Here is a 16336-nt window from a genome sequence, read left to right as displayed (position 1 = left end):
CACCCCCGACGGCACAGGGACGGCAGCACACTGCGGCTAAGGCGGGTTGTTATTGGGTGTTTTTTTTCCAGTGACGGGCGTTGGATGCTTTCCAACCTCCTCCTCCTCATCTCCAGCACTCACTCTCCGGATCCCGAGGAGTCGGGACAGACCCAAAGACAGGCGAAGGGACGGCCGACGCGCGCGGAGCCCTAGTTCACCCTCGCCGCCCCCTGTTCATTTTTTGCGTCCCCCCCCTTCGCCCCGCGCAGATGGTTTGCCCCGCCTTCCCTGGCACGTATATATACCACCCCCCCAGGCCAAAGAACCACCACAAGCCGTCGCGGAGCTCCTCTGAGGAGCGGGCGCCTTCTGGCTGGCGCCCGTCTCTGGCGTCCCGGGGTTGAGGGTGGGGGGCATGCCGGCAGGCTCTTCGAGTGGCTTCGAGGAAGCGCCGGAGGAGTCTCGGATGGATCTGAGAGAGCTGCAGCTGGAGTACCGGGCGCCGCCCCGCTCCAAGCGGCGTCCCCGAGGTGAAATCACGTCCCCTTCGCTGGATAATTCTTCCGCCGCTGAAGAGGAAGAAGAGGACGACGACGACGAGGAAGAGGAGGACGAAGAAGAAGACGAGGAGGACGAGGAAGAGGAGGCGGCGGTGGCGCGCAAAAAGAAGCGCGCGAAAGGAGGCGGCGGGCCCGGAGAAAGCGCCGCGGTGAAGAAGTTCCCGGCGGCGGGTCGCAACGGCGGCAGCACCACCGCCTGCTCTACGCCCGAGGGCAAGCAGTCGCAGCGCAACGCGGCCAACGCGCGCGAGCGAGCCCGCATGCGCGTGCTGAGCAAAGCCTTCTCGCGCCTGAAAACCAGCCTGCCCTGGGTGCCCCCGGACACCAAGCTCTCCAAGCTGGACACGCTGCGCTTGGCCTCCAGCTACATTGCCCACCTGCGGCAGTTGCTGCAGGAAGACTGCTACGAGAAGGGCTTCGTGCACCCCGTCAACCTGGTGAGTGCGCGCGCGCGAGCTCGGAACCCCTGTTTTTGTTGGGGTGGCGGAGTTATTTATTTATTCGATTTTTTTTAATGCCGCCCTTCTCCTTAGACTCAGGGCGGCTTACAACATGTTAGCAATAGCACCTTTTTAAATAGAGCCAGCATATTATATATATGAGTAATTTTTTTCTTTACTCTAAATGCTATTCTATTCTAATTCCATTCCACTCCACTCCACTATACCTCTACTATATCTCTACGCTAGTAGATAAGGATTTTAAGTTCCATTGTTCTTAAGCAAGGGCGACTTTGAAAAACGGCTGTTAAAAACCCATCATGAGGGGCGGCGTACAAGTCTAATAAATAAATTATTATTATTAATAATAATAATAATAAATAATAATAATAATAATAATAATAATAATAATAATAATAATAATAATGCTGCCCCCACAATCTGGGTCCTCATTTTACCCACCTCAGAAGGATGGAAGGCTGAGTCAACCTTGAGCCAGTGATGAGATTTGAACCGCTGACCTGCAGATCTAGCAGTCAGTTTTAGTGGCCTGCAGTACTGCTGGCTTGGCTTGTTGGAACTTGGCTCCAGGTCCAATTGTGAAGCTGCTTCTCCAAAGCACCTAAGGGTAAGACAAAGAAGCAAGGGCGGTTAAAATATACTGCTCAAAAACAATAAATAAAGAACACATCCTAGACCTGAATGAATGAAATATTCTCATTGAATACTTTGTTCTGCACAAAGTTGAATGTGCACAACAGCATGTGAAATGGATTGTCAACCAGTTTTGCTTCCTAAGTGGACAGTTTGATTTCACAGAAGTTTGATTTACTTGGAGTTATATTGTGTTGTTGAAGTGTTCCCTTTATTTATTTATTTTTGAGCAGGGTATATAACGAATGGTTGCAATAGATGGGTATATCTAGTTTAATGAAAAAAAAGGACTAAGGGAGACATGCTATCTCAGGGGCTGGCAACAAAGAAGAGGGAGTCAAGCTATTCTCCAAAGCACCCGAGGGTAGGACAAGAAGCAATGGATGGAAACTAAACAAAAAGAGAAGCAACTTAGAAAACTCCTGACAGTTAGAACAATTGTGGAACGGCTTGCCTCCAGAGGTTGTGAATGCTCCAATACTGGAAGTTTTAAAGAAGATGTTGGATAACCCTCTGTCTGAAGTAGTGTAGGGTCTCCTGCCCAAGCAAGGGGTTGGATTAGAAGACCTCCAAGGTCCCTTCCAACTCTGTTGTTATTATACATAATGTATACTGTACACATACTGTATCCTCCCAAATTTCAGATTCCTTATTGATGTTTATGTTTATGTTTATTTAGATTTGTATGCCGCCCCTCTCCGCAGACTCGGGGCGGCTCACAACAGAATAACAGAAAACAATTTCAGCAAATCTAAATTGATGTCAATGGTGCTTTGCAGTCATGGGTAGCATGTTTCTGCAAGCCTAATATTACTATAGATAAGAGATAATCTAGGAGACAGGAGAATAAAGACAGGCTATCAGGAAGATCTCTATAATAACAGTAATGCTTTCCTCACTGATTGCTTTCGTCAGTCAGTAATGAATCTGAAATTTGGGAGAATACACTATTTGTATAGTATACAGAGTTGGAAGGGACCTTGGAGGTCTTGCTCGGGCAGGAGACCCTGCACTACTTCAGACAAATGTTTATCCAACATTTTCTTAAAAACTTCCAGTGTTGGAGCGTTCACAACTTCTGGAGGCAACCTGTTCCACTGAATAATTATTCTAACTGTCACAGGATTTCTCCTTAGTTCTAAGTTGCTTCTCTCCTTGTTTAGTTTCCACCCATTACTTCTTGTCCTACCCTCAGGTGCTTTGGAGAACAGCCTGATTCCCTCTTCTTTGTGGCAACCCCTGAGATATTGGAACACTGTTATCATGTCTCCCCTGGTCCTTCTTTTCATTAAACTAGATATACCAACTTCCTGCAACCGTTCTTCATGTTTTAGCCTCCAGTCCTCTAATCATCTTTGTTGCTCTTCTCTGCACACTTTCTAGAGTCCCGGCATCTTTTTTATATGACCTTTTTACATGACCAAAACTGAATGCAGTATTCCAAAACTGAATGCGTATTACCAATGCATTATATAGTGGTATTAACACTTCACGTGATCTTGATTCTATCCCTTTGTGAAGTGTTAATACCTCTATATAATGTCTCTTCTTTCACTATGTAATGTGCATTCGCTGGCTGGGGAATTCTGGGAGATGAAGTCCAAATATCTTCAAGTTGCCAAGGTTGGGAAACACTGCTGTAGAGTATGTATGTCATACTTTGTAGAATATATATCTCATACTCTGTAGAGATGTTTATGGCTCTCCCCTTCTTAGAAACATTTGTCCTGCTTTTGCCCAAATACAAGCAATGTTTAATAAACTAATATCTGATTTAAAAGAGACATTCAAGAAGTTGCTGGCTCTCTAAGTTCATTCACTGCCTCCCTAAGTTCTCAATAAAGCACTGGTTTGCGGTTACACACACGCACCATTGGTTTTATCTTTTGTAATTTTTGGATTGTCTACAAGTTTTATTAACACGTTCTCGTGTTCGACACCTTAGAATTGTTCAGGGTGATGAGCAACTGCATGTATCAAAAGGCAGCTCACCAGTGTACACAAAGATAAGGACACCTTTTAAAAAGGCTGCCACTGCCAAGGATAGGAAGTGTAGTCAAGCATATCTTGACAGCTCTTAATTGAATTTGACATCATACGGAGGGAAGCTTTTAAAGCTTTTAAAAATGTGTTATTAAGAATTCCTTTAAGATCCCTCTGTGCCGCCCCGAGTCTGCGGAGAGGGGCGGCATACAAATCTGATTAATAAATAAATAATAAATAAAAATTCTCCCTCAGTTTTTAAGTGACTGCAGCTTTTTGTTAGCAGAAGGATCTTTTTTTCTCTATCGTAGCATTTTTCTGCAAGTGCAGGATCTGATTTTTTGAATCAACAAAGGGTTGATCTATTTGTTGGCAGAGCAATTGGTTGGGAGAAACTAAATCAATCCTGCAATTTCAGTAGACTCAAATGCAAGGATCTATGACTCTCAACTCAGATTGCCTCTAAAAAAGACCTAACTGCCCTATTAGATGAGATGATCAACATTCCTCTAGTTTAGTTTTCTCTTTTTCCAAGTTTTTTTAAAAAAATGATTTTTATTGGTTTCTAAACTATAAAGTCCAGTTCTTTTTAATTATTAGTCAGACAGAAATTGCATCAAATGTTAGGTGGTTTTTATGTCTGTTATATCTCATTCAACTCTCATCATATTTTGAGATAAGAAGCAATTGGAACTGTACCTAATTGTGGCTAAACTACAATGATATTTTTATCATAACTTATAATAATAATAATAATAATAATAATAATAATTTATTAGATTTGTATGCCGCCCCTCTCCGAAGACTTTGGGCGGCTCACAACAACGATAAAAACAATATTATACAGGCACAAATCTAATATTAGAAAAACTAAAAACCCTATCATAATTAAAAAACAAACAGCACATACATACCAAACATAAATTATAATAAGCCTGGGGGAAAGGTGTCTCAGATCCCCCATGCCTGGCGGTATAGGTGGGTCTTAAGTAATTTACGGAAGACAAGGAGGGTGGGAGCAGTTCTAATCTCCGGGGGGAGTTGATTCCAGAGGGCCGGGGCCGCCACAGAGAAGGCTCTTCCCCTGGGGCCCGCCAGACGACATTGTTTAGTCGACGGGACCCGGAGAAGGCCAACTCTGTGGGACCTTATCGGCCGCTGGGATTCGTGTGGTAGCAGGCGGTTCCCGAGGTATTCTGGTCCAATGCCATGTAGGACTTTAAAGGTCATGACCAACACTTTGAATTGTGACCGGAAACTGATCGGCAGCCAATGCAGGCCATGGAGTGTTGTAGATACGTGGGCGAATCTGGGAAACCCCACGATGGCTCTCGCGGCTGCGTTCTGCACGATCTGGAGTTTCCGAACACTTTTCAAAGGTAGTCCCATGTAGAGAGCGTTGCAGTAATCGAACCTCGAGGTTTATTTCAAAAATTATTTCATATTTTTGTCACTTCTTCTATTTCCATTTTTCCATTGTATTTCAATATCTATAAAAAAAACCCTTCAAATTCCAAATGCACACAACAGATTATTTTCTAGGCTAAAAGAATATAAAATTATCGTAACCATTGATAGCTCAAGTCTAAGAATATTGATATTGAATCCTTATTTACATGGCAGTGATCTGTTTCTGAAAATTACCAGGTTTTCCATATCTGAACTGTATGGGATTTGACTCAACAATATTTATAGGAGATACAGGTGGCCTTCTATAAATATCTCCAATTATAAATGACTGCACATCCCAAAGAGAAACAGTTGATATCTTCATGTAGATTTAGAAATATTTCTATCCATGTAACAGCAACAAGTACATGTACATGTTTGTATTTAATGATTGCAGTTTTTAAGCTATGCAGATGTTGATTATGACATATAGCAGAAGATATAAACTTTTTCTAATAAAGATTCTGTAACTGGAGTATTTTATTAAATTAATAAAGCAAAAAAAATTCTTTACTTGGAGAAAGGAAAATACATTTAATACTAGAATGCTATCGTTAAAAGAAAGTATAAGAACTATTCTCGAAGGAGCATTGTCAAAATGCTTGATTTAAATGGCTGCCTTGACTATGTGTACTCATTCTGTAAATTTTTCACAATAACCATGACAACTGTAGGAGTTTATACGGTATTCATTTCCTGGCTTTACTTAAAGTGGCTTAGTCCACATAAATTTGGTTCTGTTGGAACTATCCTATTTTGAAAGATTCCTGTTTAACCTGGTTTCTCTCCTGCAACCCATTTCACCATACAGTATTAGTTTCTATTATGATGAAAACTTTATTTGTTTGCATTAAAAAATGAAGGGCAGGCATTCTAGAAAATTTTGAATTGATAAGCTTCTTGAAATTGCTCTATGCAATATATACAGCAAATTTGTATAAAATGCCCTGATACCTTGAAGAATGGTTTAATTTAATAGAATGCAAGCCCCTGTATTAAATAATGTTAAATGCATCTGGTGAGACCTAGGAAGTAGAATTTATCTTAGCAGTGGCTGCCTTATGGAGTAGTGCCCCTATTCTCAAGATATGGAGGAACCCCAACCTTTTTGTTTCCCTCATAGCCATTAAAACTGAGCTTTTACCCCAGGTGTTGATTCAGGATAGGAAATGAACTCAGCATTTTTGTTCTTGAGGTATGGAGAATTATGACATCTGGTAGTATGCAAGAACTTCAAATTTCACTGTATTTTTTTTGTTATTTTTATATTTGATTGTTAGTTACTGTTCTGCCTGGCTAATGGCAATTAGCCCCCTATGAGTTCAGAATAATTTTCAAAGACACAGCAAGAAAAGTAAATCAATCTCTTTTATATGCAGAGTCTTGTAAAACCATTCCTAATTACTGCTCAATAATCCCAAGACGTGACAAAAATACTCACACCCAAAGTTTCTTTGATACCAAAGCGTGTGCCAAAACAGAAGAATAAATTACGAAGCTATAAAGCCAAAGTTCTCACATGCCAAATTCCTCACAGTTCTTCTGAGCTGAAGTATGTCAGAGTTCACCAGAGTTCTTGAAAACAAAAAGCAGCCCCACGCTGCTTGAATCTTCTTTCTTCTTTCGAACACATACACATACACAAATGGATAAACGCCCATACTCCAGCATTCCCAAACTCTCGTATTTATTGGATTCTCTGCAGTATAATTAACCCCTGAACAGCTACACGCCTTTATCTCTTTTGGCGCCTGCGCAACTGATCCCTTCATCCCAGAATCCTGCGCACATGGGGATCCAAGATTGGGTCATCCCCTTCTGAGTCAGACTACTCCTTAGCTGGAGAACTGGCTGGTGCGCTGGCTACACCTATCCCCCTGTCTGCCTCTTCTTCCCCACTGTCTGCTTCTGCTTGTGATCCAGTTTCACTGTTTGGGTCAGCTGGCAACCAGACAGGTCTCTGATAAATAGAGGACTCCCATAAATCCACATCAAAATCTCCATTTCCAGGAGTTGGTCTAGAGCCAACCACAACAGTTACCTATATTTTATATAATTTAAGGTACATACAGATTGACTTGTATTCATTTAGTGTTCATTCGAAGTTACCACAGCACTGAAAACGTGACTTGTGAACGTTTTTCACATGGCCAAAATGTGGACACATGACAACTGGCTCATATTTATGATGGTTGCAATGTTCCATGGTCATCTCCATTTCTGATCTTCTGACAAGCAAATAGGGAAGCTAGATTTGCTTAACAACCATTTTTTACCTTAACAACTAGATTGATTTACTTAACAACTGGGGCAAGAAAGTTTGAAAAATGGGGCAAAACTCACTTAACTATTTCACTTAGCAAATAAATTTTGGGCTTAATTATGGTCATAAATTGAAGATGATTTCTACATTTAAAATAGGTAATTAAACATTAATTAAATAAATAAAATGATAAGCATACACTCATTATTGTTTGTATAATAATTAAAAACAACTATTCCTGTTATAATTGCTATAATAAAATCATGTTTTGGTCATTTTTATTTTCCTGCCTGATTGAACAAATTAATGGCATACACATTTCTGTCATCCATACGCTAGAAATTAAATTCTCTCACTGCTTTTTATAAAGGAACTATAGGAGCTATTTCACTTCCCTTTTCCAGTTAAGCAGTTTGTGTGTAGAATATGGACAAAGAAGTGTGTGCATTAAAGGCTTTTGATAATGTTTCAGCAACATAAATGTATACATTTGGATTAAAATAATAATTTTACAGCAAAAGCTTGTTTTGAAGTCTGAACCAGTTGATATGAAAGAACAAGAATATTAGCTACATAATGGGTTGGAGCAAGGTATTTTCTGGACAGTCTTTGCTTCGTTGTTGCTGTAGCCTATATAATGAAAACGCAAATGAATTAGATTAGATTAGCATGTTGTTTAATGCTGCTAGTAACAAAAATGTAACAAGGCATCTTTAATAAATTCAAATGTATCACATCTGATTTTCGATCAAGCAACCAATTCTGTTTTTGTATGGAATGTTGTTTTGACAAATATGGGTGGAAATTATATTGCAGAAAATTGGTCCTTGTTAAATATCATCTTTCTTTCTAACATGGAAACATATTTTAATTTACAGACTTGGCCATTTGTGGTTTCAGGAAGACCAGAATCTGACACCAAAGACGTCCCAACAGCCAGCAGATTATGTGGAACTACAGCTTAGTTAAAAGTAAAGACACCTCTTGCTGGATGTGCTTACCAATTACATTGTTTTCTATCGACCAAAGCGACAATTGAAGGAACGAAAAACAATTACACTGTGTTTAAATCCTCAGCTTCTTCAGTTGGAAAGAGACCAGCACTTAAAATGTAATGTGTAATGTGAAGTAGAAGGAGAGCTCTCCAAATTTCTTTAGCTTTAAAAAGGCAGTTTTAGCTTTAAAAAGGCATTTTTAAAATCATTTTCTAAAGAACAATTCCAAAACGTTTTGACTAACAGAAGACAGATAACTATTAAAATTAATGGCATGAACCAAATGGTAGGTTATATGAAGTAACTCCAAACAGTGTTATTTGTATACCAAAGGAAAATAGTATTCTAAACTAGTCCTTAACACAAATTTATAATATATTTGATCTTATGTTCTTGGCAGCTATGCAATAGTAAGACTACTCCTGTCACGTTAGACAGTTTCTTTTTTAAAAATCAAAGACAAAAAGATTGTATCTGGTTGTTCCTTCACAGTCTATTTCACAAAAGTGTTAAACCAGATTACTTGTTTATAAGACAAGTGTACACATAGCCAGGCAAATTGTAGGTCATGGATGAAAGTCATAGGCATATCCTTGTTGAATTGAGACAACGGATTCTACTCCTGTACTTTACTACAGAGTTTGAAATGTGAGCTTGCCTTATTCTGAAACAAGAAGCTTCTTTATTTATGTCTAGTATATAGTTATATGTAAGTTGGCCTTTTATATCACAAGTGTTTTGAGCTTTTCTGGTCCTATGGAATGTTAACTTTATACTGTTCTATATACAAACAATATTATAAATGTAAATAATTATATTTTTATACATTATATTAAAACCTTGATTGCAATAATATTTTGAGCGGTTGGTGACAGCTGGATAAAAATCATTGAAAAATTCAATACTTTTTCAGGTTTATATTTATATATGACTATGGATCTGTTTATAAATGGGTCATGAAGTTTTTCCCTCTCTTTTCCTTACTTATTCTCTTTCTTTTAAAGGTAGCCCTCCAATATGTACAGGGAATAGAGAGCATTCCGTAATGGTGTTTCTTGGAAAATACAGATTTTTTCTTCATTACAAAGTTCTCTATTTTATGAGAAAGGGAGCTTGACACTATTGCAATTTTTCTGTGATACATTTGAATACAAGCAGCATACAAATCAATACACAAACACACAAATGGATATTATATTATATTCCTAAGCAACTCTTTTTTTTACAGAAGCCATTCTTTATAATAGATGGTGGGAATTTCAGATCTTCTAAATATTATATGGTGGGATTTCCCAGCAAGCAGGGGGTAGCATAAGCAATGGTAAGTGATGTTGGAAATTGCAATTCAACAATGTTTGAATTACCACAAGTATCCTATGTCTCCACAGGAATAAATCAGTTGTATTTGTGGTATATGTTAAGGGATGGATAATATAAATTCAATTACAGCATAAAATATAACGGGACAAAGTTGTTTTAAGTATATCTTAATACTTTATATGATTTTGAAGTTACAACTTTACTTTTTGAAGACTAACTGAAGAAATGTTTTTTAGAAGGTACTTTAGGAATATAATATAATGACAAGTAAACTCATCAAGGTATGAATTCCATAGATGGAAAGACTACATAAAATACATTTCTTTTATTCATTAGAGCTTCAAATTAGAGGTAGAAATACGGAAACACACTATAAAAGATAGAGCATATATAATTTAATAAAGTTGGAAGGAACCTTGCAGTTCTCCTAGTTCAACCTCCTGCTTATGAAGGAAACGCTACAACACTTCCGACAAATGGTCATCTAATTCCTTCTTAAAAATTTCTAGCGTTGGAGCATTCACACTTCGGGAAGCAAGTTGTTCCACTGATTGATTGTTCTAACTGTCAGTAATTTTTTCCTTAGTTCTAAGTTACTTTTCTCCTTATTAGTTTCAACCCATTGCTTTTTGTTCTACCCTCAGGTGCTTTAGAGATAGTTTAACTCTATTCTTTATGGCAGTGTTTCCCAACCTTGGCAACTTGAAGATATTTGGACTTCAACTCCCAGAATTCCCCAGCCAGCAAATGCTGGCTGGGGAATTCTGGGAGTTGAAGTCCAGATATCTTCAAGTTGCCAAGGTTGGGAAACACAGCTTTATGGCAACTCCTGAGATATTGGAAGACTGCTATCATGTCACCCGTAGCCCTTCTCTTTTATAAGACTAGATATATCCAATTCCAGCAATTGTTCTTTATATGTTCTATTCTCAAGTCCCCTAAACATCGTTGTTGCTCTTCTCTGCACTCTTTCTAGAGTCTCAACATCTTTTTTACATAGTGGCAACCAAACTTAATGCAATATTCCAAGTGTGGCCTTACTAAGGCATTATAAAGTGGTATTAATCCTTGATTCTATCCCTCTGTTTATGTAGCCTAGAACTATGTTGGCTTTTTTGGCAACTGCTGCACACTGCTGGCTCATATTTCTATGGTTGTCTATTAGGACTCCAAGATCCCTTTCACAGTCACTACTATTGAGTGAGGTACCACATACTGTACCTGTGCATTTTGGGGGTTTTGCATAAATGTAGAAACTTACTTTATATATATGGTTTGTATATCCTTTGTAGTAGTTAAGGCACCAGGCACAAGGCAAGCAAGAATTTTAGTTCTATCTTCAGCACACAGCCCACTGAGTGTTTTTGAATAGTCACTCTTTCTCTCTCTGCCCAGCAAGAAGGCAAAAGCAAATCACTTATGAAATCTTGCCAAGAAACGTCAGGCATTTGTAGAGGGAGATGCCAGGATTCATCAATGAGTTGAAAGGGGATTCCTGCCCTTCCCCATAACCACCAGTATATAAAACAATTACTTATACACCTTGGTTATTCCCTGTACCTGAACTCACATGCAACTGGTTAATAAATTTTGGATATTGGAGAAAGAAGGTAAAGAAATGATTCTACGTAAAACTCACATAAAATGTTTTGAATGCTTAATAAGTTCCAGTGAAAAGGAGGAGGAAGTAGGCTGGAAAACTAGACTCTTTATTAGTTAATTAATGTATTTAAAACAATGTATTTAAATAGCTCTTAGAGGAATAACAACATTTCATGGAATTATCAGTACAGGAATTACAATACACTCTCCCTCCTCTTTTTTTTAAACACAAACTTTTTCAATAATTTGCTGTAGATAAATTTAAATGCAACAAGAACAGAGAAAGTAAGACTGGTTAGATAGCAATGTGGCTCCATGTGTGGTTCATCATTATATGAAGTAGAGTGGTACCTCTACTTGCAAACTTAATTAATTCCGTGACCAGGTTCTTGAGTAGAAAAGTTTGTAAGAAGCTATTTTCCACATGGGAATCAATGTAAAAGCAAATAATGTGTGCGACTGGGGAAACCACAGGGAGGGTGGAGGCCCTGTTTCCTCCCAGGAGATTCCTAGATAGGGCCCATGGTGCCTTCTCCCTGCCTTTTCTGGTTACAGTTTTGGAGGCTCGGGTTAGTAAGTGGAAAATGGCTCTTGAGAAGAGGCAAAAAAAATCTTGAACACCAGTTCTTATCTATAAAAGTTTGTAAGTAGAGGTGTTCTTAGGTAGAGGCACCAGTGTAGTCTACTTTTCATCATAATATAAGAGATTAAACATTCTTCTTTTACATATACAGTGATACCTCATCTTACGAACCTCTCGTCATACGAACTTTTCGAGATACGAACCCGGGGTTTAATATTTTTTTGCTTCTTCCGAACTATTTTCACCTTATGAACCCGCCACCGCCAATGGGATGCCCTGGCTCCGGACTTCCATTGCCAGTCGAAGCGCCCATTTTTGCATTGGTGGGATTCCCCTGAGGCTTCCTTCCATGGGAAACCCCACCTCCGGATTTTGCGATGCTGCAGGGGAATACAGCATTTGCAATTTCACTGAGGCTTCCCTCGCTGGGAAACCCCATCTCCAGACTTCCGTTGCCAGCGAAGCGCCCATTTTTGCGATGCTGGGATTCCCCTGCTGGGATTCCCCTGCAGCATCACAAAATCCAGAGGTGGGGTTTCCCATGGAGGGGAGCCTCAGGGGAATCCCACCAGTGCGAAAACGGGCACTTCGGCTGGCAAAAGGGCTGAATTTTGGGCTTGCACACATTAATCGCTTTTCCATTGATTCCTATGGGAAACATTGTTTCATCTTACGAACTTTTCACCTTAGGAACCTCATCCTGGAAACAATTAAGTTCGTAAGACAAGGTATCACTGTATTAGCCTAAACAATGCAAAATATTTCTTAATTCACTTAATACAGAATAGAGTATTTTATGTGACTATGTTGTGTAATTACTTTACTCCATAAGTAACAAGAATAATACATGTTCATGTTATATAATTCAAGGACATTTCTTTAATGAATTTTAGGAACTGAAATTAAGTCTTATGAAACAAGAAAAAGGCTCTTTAGGAAAGAAAAAAATGAAAGAGATTATGATATCTAGAATACAGATAATTAGATAGGGAGTATGTTTAATTGATTATTGGTGGAAACAGTTTCCAAGGAAATGGTAAGCTCTCTGTAATGTATTGAAGAAGCTGAAAAACAGATACCTGTTTACTCCTGGATTCCTACACAGAGCAATATTCATAATACAACATTTCATGTTCTACATATCACTTTTAATCATAGTACTGTTTTTTTAAAAATGGGAATAGAAATGTCACTGAGGGCTATATCTAAATTGTAATTTTCTCTTCTTCAGGTCAAAAACAGGCTAAACCTAATTATGACTTGTAAATTAAAAACAAGTTATGTACTTGCAAAATTATTATTTTGTTATGTACTTGCAAAATTATTATTTTACCTAATTAATTTTATGTTGATATCATCTTATTTTAAAATAAGAATTTCCCCAAGGTTTAGCCTGGGACCACTTACAATTTTTCTTGTAGGAAATATACAAGTTATTTCTAGCAATAAATGCAGGTTTGCCACCTGTTGAGACAAATCACTCACTGCATTCCTCCCCCCCCTTTTAAAATTTCCTCTCTCTTTCAGTTCATGTTAGTGAATAATTTCTTCCTGTAGCATACAACTTTCTAAAACTGGGTGAGCTGCCTTGTTTAAAGACAAGTTAGTCTACATGCGCCTTTTTTTCTGTGTTTTGTTTTGCTTCATGAAATAAATTTTTTTATAATAAAGCAATTCTTAAGACCTGGATATTGAAATAAGGTGATACAAGATGACCATAGACTTGTGGAAAAAAACTATAGCGATTTTAGTCACGTAAATAATGTAATTTATGTCAGTCTCACCGCATGACTGATGCAAATTATATAATTCAAATCACTTGCACATAAGACATTATTCATGAAGTATCACTTGTACCCTTCCCGCCACCCATAAAATGGTCTTCTCCTTCTATTACTACTATTATTTTTTAATATTCTGTAAGAAACATTAAAAAAACAAGAATAGTTTTTAAACATGTAATGCATATTTTGGATATCTGCCAAAATGTTATGTAAAAACACTACGTAAATTAATAATTAATGTATTATAATGTTAATATTGTATTACATTATATTAATAGTATTATTAATAGTATTATAAATATTAACATTAATATTAATATGGGGAATTCTGGAAACTGAAGTTCAAATGGCTATATATCAAGACATTTCCTGGATAATGATGGTAAGTCCCCATATTTCTATATAATTCATAGCATTCCATTGGTTTGAATAATAAACCACAACCAAACAGAGAAAAGAACCATGTTCGAAAGCATGATTTCCTTGAATGTACGATGGAATACTGATAAATAATGCTTTTAGTGCATTCAGTGGTAGTTTTGTTCTTGTTACTTACTGTCTCAAAACCATTGATGGAGAGATGATAATCACCTAAGAGTGAATAGGAATAGATATGAAGATGGAGAGATGATAATCACCTAAGAGTGAATAGGAATAGATATGAATCAAGACTGCCCTCTGGTGTATTATTGTATAATGCTTGCTTAACTACATTGTTTTATTACATTTTAGTTTAATTTCTTTTTAATCAATGTAATTGCTTGCATCAATTAATTAAAAAAACTATTAGACAAACGTCACATCTTCAAATGTGAATAGAAATGATTGGACTTGATAGCTAACTATATTCAAAATTTTTGTTTTTAGCAGATAAACTGGCAAAATGTACCATATCTGTATTCAAACTTAAAATGTGAAAAACGTGTGGCAATGTACAGTGACCTTGAACATATAATATTTGCTGCCAAATGTTTGTATCAAACTCGTTTTGCTAAGTGCCAATATAATCAAGTCTGTCTGAAGGACTGCAGATCATAGATAATGAATGAAAATTATAGTTCTTAACAGTCATGTTTTTCAGAGATTTAGATAGCTCGTTCATAAAAAAAACACATTTCCTTGAGAATTTGAGATGGGGGTCCATTCATAAATGATCCATACCATAATTTAGTGGGTGCAGTTACTTACATTCAATCTAATATACTGAATAAAAATCTCTGGACTACTATAGGAAATATGTGTAAAATGCATCTAGACCTCTGAGAAAGTCATAAATTAAATAAAGCAGTAATAAAATAATGAAGTTATCCTTCTCTGACAACCAACTTCCAAGGTTTTAAAATACTAAGAAGTAAAAGAAATTCATGTCAAAATTTATTTTAGAATTACTGTATGTAATGCCTAACCTGCATCCATATATATGGAAAAGAAAAGTGAGTAGCCACAATTCTTGAAGTGGAAAATATTTATAGATTTTGATGAGATTTCTTTAAAAAAAATGAAATTTGTACTGTATACAAGTGCCCCTTATATTTATACATTTTTAAAAATGGAAAAGTAATCAGAGTTACCAATACATTTAAATAAACAGAAATTTGGGAGGATATTTGATGGGAGGGGAGGAACCTATATTTCTCAAAATCTGAAATCAAAATCAAATTGAGATTTTTTCAATAAATAATTCCCTTCTATGTACTTAGTCAAAATCTATTCTGATTCCTTTATTACTTTTTCAGAAACCATCCTTATTAATTTCCAGTGGATTGATTTGCTGGTAGAAGTTCAAAACTACCTCATTCTTCCTATGTGGATGTAAAAAATTGATTTAAATGGTGCTTGCTCCATGCATATTTATTTTAAAAAATGTTTGATCACAGCTCCTATACTACTGATATTTAGAATTAAGTATCTCATAATTATGAGTTAATTCTAGCTTTTATTTTTTTTTTACAAACACATGCGTGCATTCTGTGTGTGTGTTTGTGTTTGTGTGTGTATCTCTGTCTCTCTCTCTCTGTATGTTTATGTGTATGTACATACACACACTTCCACTTATGTACTGAAAACAGTCCCTTTCTCCACAAATTCTAGGAATAATATACAACAATAGCAATAGCAATCGCAGTTAGGCTTATATACTGCTTTACAGGGTTTTATATCCCTCTCTAAGTGGTTTACGGAGTCAGCATATTGCCCTCAACAATTTGGGTCCTTTTACCCACCTTGGAAGGATGGAAGGCTGAGCCAACCTTGACTCAGAAATGTTTTGATATCTCTGCTACCATGTAGAGTAGTACTCATGTAAGTGTTTTCTAAAAAATTATCAAGCAATCTAATGCAGAATTATATTTATAGAAGTGTCTACTTATTAGGTTCCTGTAGTATGTAGAAAGCTAAACCTGAGTTTAAGCTTTTCTTCAGATGATAAGCTGGCCAGCATGAATGCTTGCGCAGAAAAATGGAAGACATGTAACAGAATAGAATAGAATAGTTCAGTTTCTGATCAGTTTCCGGTCACAATTAAAGTACAGTAGTTGGTTATGACCTATAAAGCCCTATATCGCATCGGACCAGAATATCTCTGAGACTGCCTCCTGCCGCATGAATCCCACTGGCCGATTAGGTCCCACAGAGTTGGCCTTCTCTGGGTCCGTCGACCAAACTATGTCGCCTGGCGGGACCCAGGGGAAGAGCCTTCTCTGTGGTGGCCCCGGCCCTCTG

The 16336-nt window shown here is 37.5% G+C and overlaps 1 protein-coding gene across 1 annotated transcript; it reads left to right on the top strand.

The window, feature by feature from the left end:
• Positions 1 to 397: 397 nt before the first annotated feature.
• Positions 398 to 8354, top strand: MSC (musculin). Its single transcript, XM_070748644.1, has 2 exons — positions 398 to 979; positions 8210 to 8354. Exons 1-2 carry the CDS (start codon positions 398 to 400, stop codon positions 8294 to 8296), a joined length of 669 nt encoding a protein of 222 aa, XP_070604745.1. The 3' UTR covers positions 8297 to 8354.
• The last annotated feature ends 7982 nt before the right edge of the window (positions 8355 to 16336 follow it).

This window comes from Erythrolamprus reginae, chromosome 3 (genome assembly GCF_031021105.1).
Source record: "Erythrolamprus reginae isolate rEryReg1 chromosome 3, rEryReg1.hap1, whole genome shotgun sequence".
Taxonomy (NCBI): domain Eukaryota; kingdom Metazoa; phylum Chordata; class Lepidosauria; order Squamata; family Dipsadidae; genus Erythrolamprus; species Erythrolamprus reginae.
Note: the sequence above shows the minus strand (reverse complement) of the source record. Positions and strands in the feature narration are given on the sequence as shown.

Coding starts and splice junctions, on each gene's coding strand:
- MSC (XM_070748644.1), top strand. CDS start 398: ATGCCGGCAGGCTCTTCGAGTGGCTTCGAGGAAGCGCCGGAGGAGTCT. Junction 980..8,209: donor TCGTGCACCCCGTCAACCTG/GTGAGTGCGCGC, acceptor TTTAATTTACAG/ACTTGGCCATTTGTGGTTTC.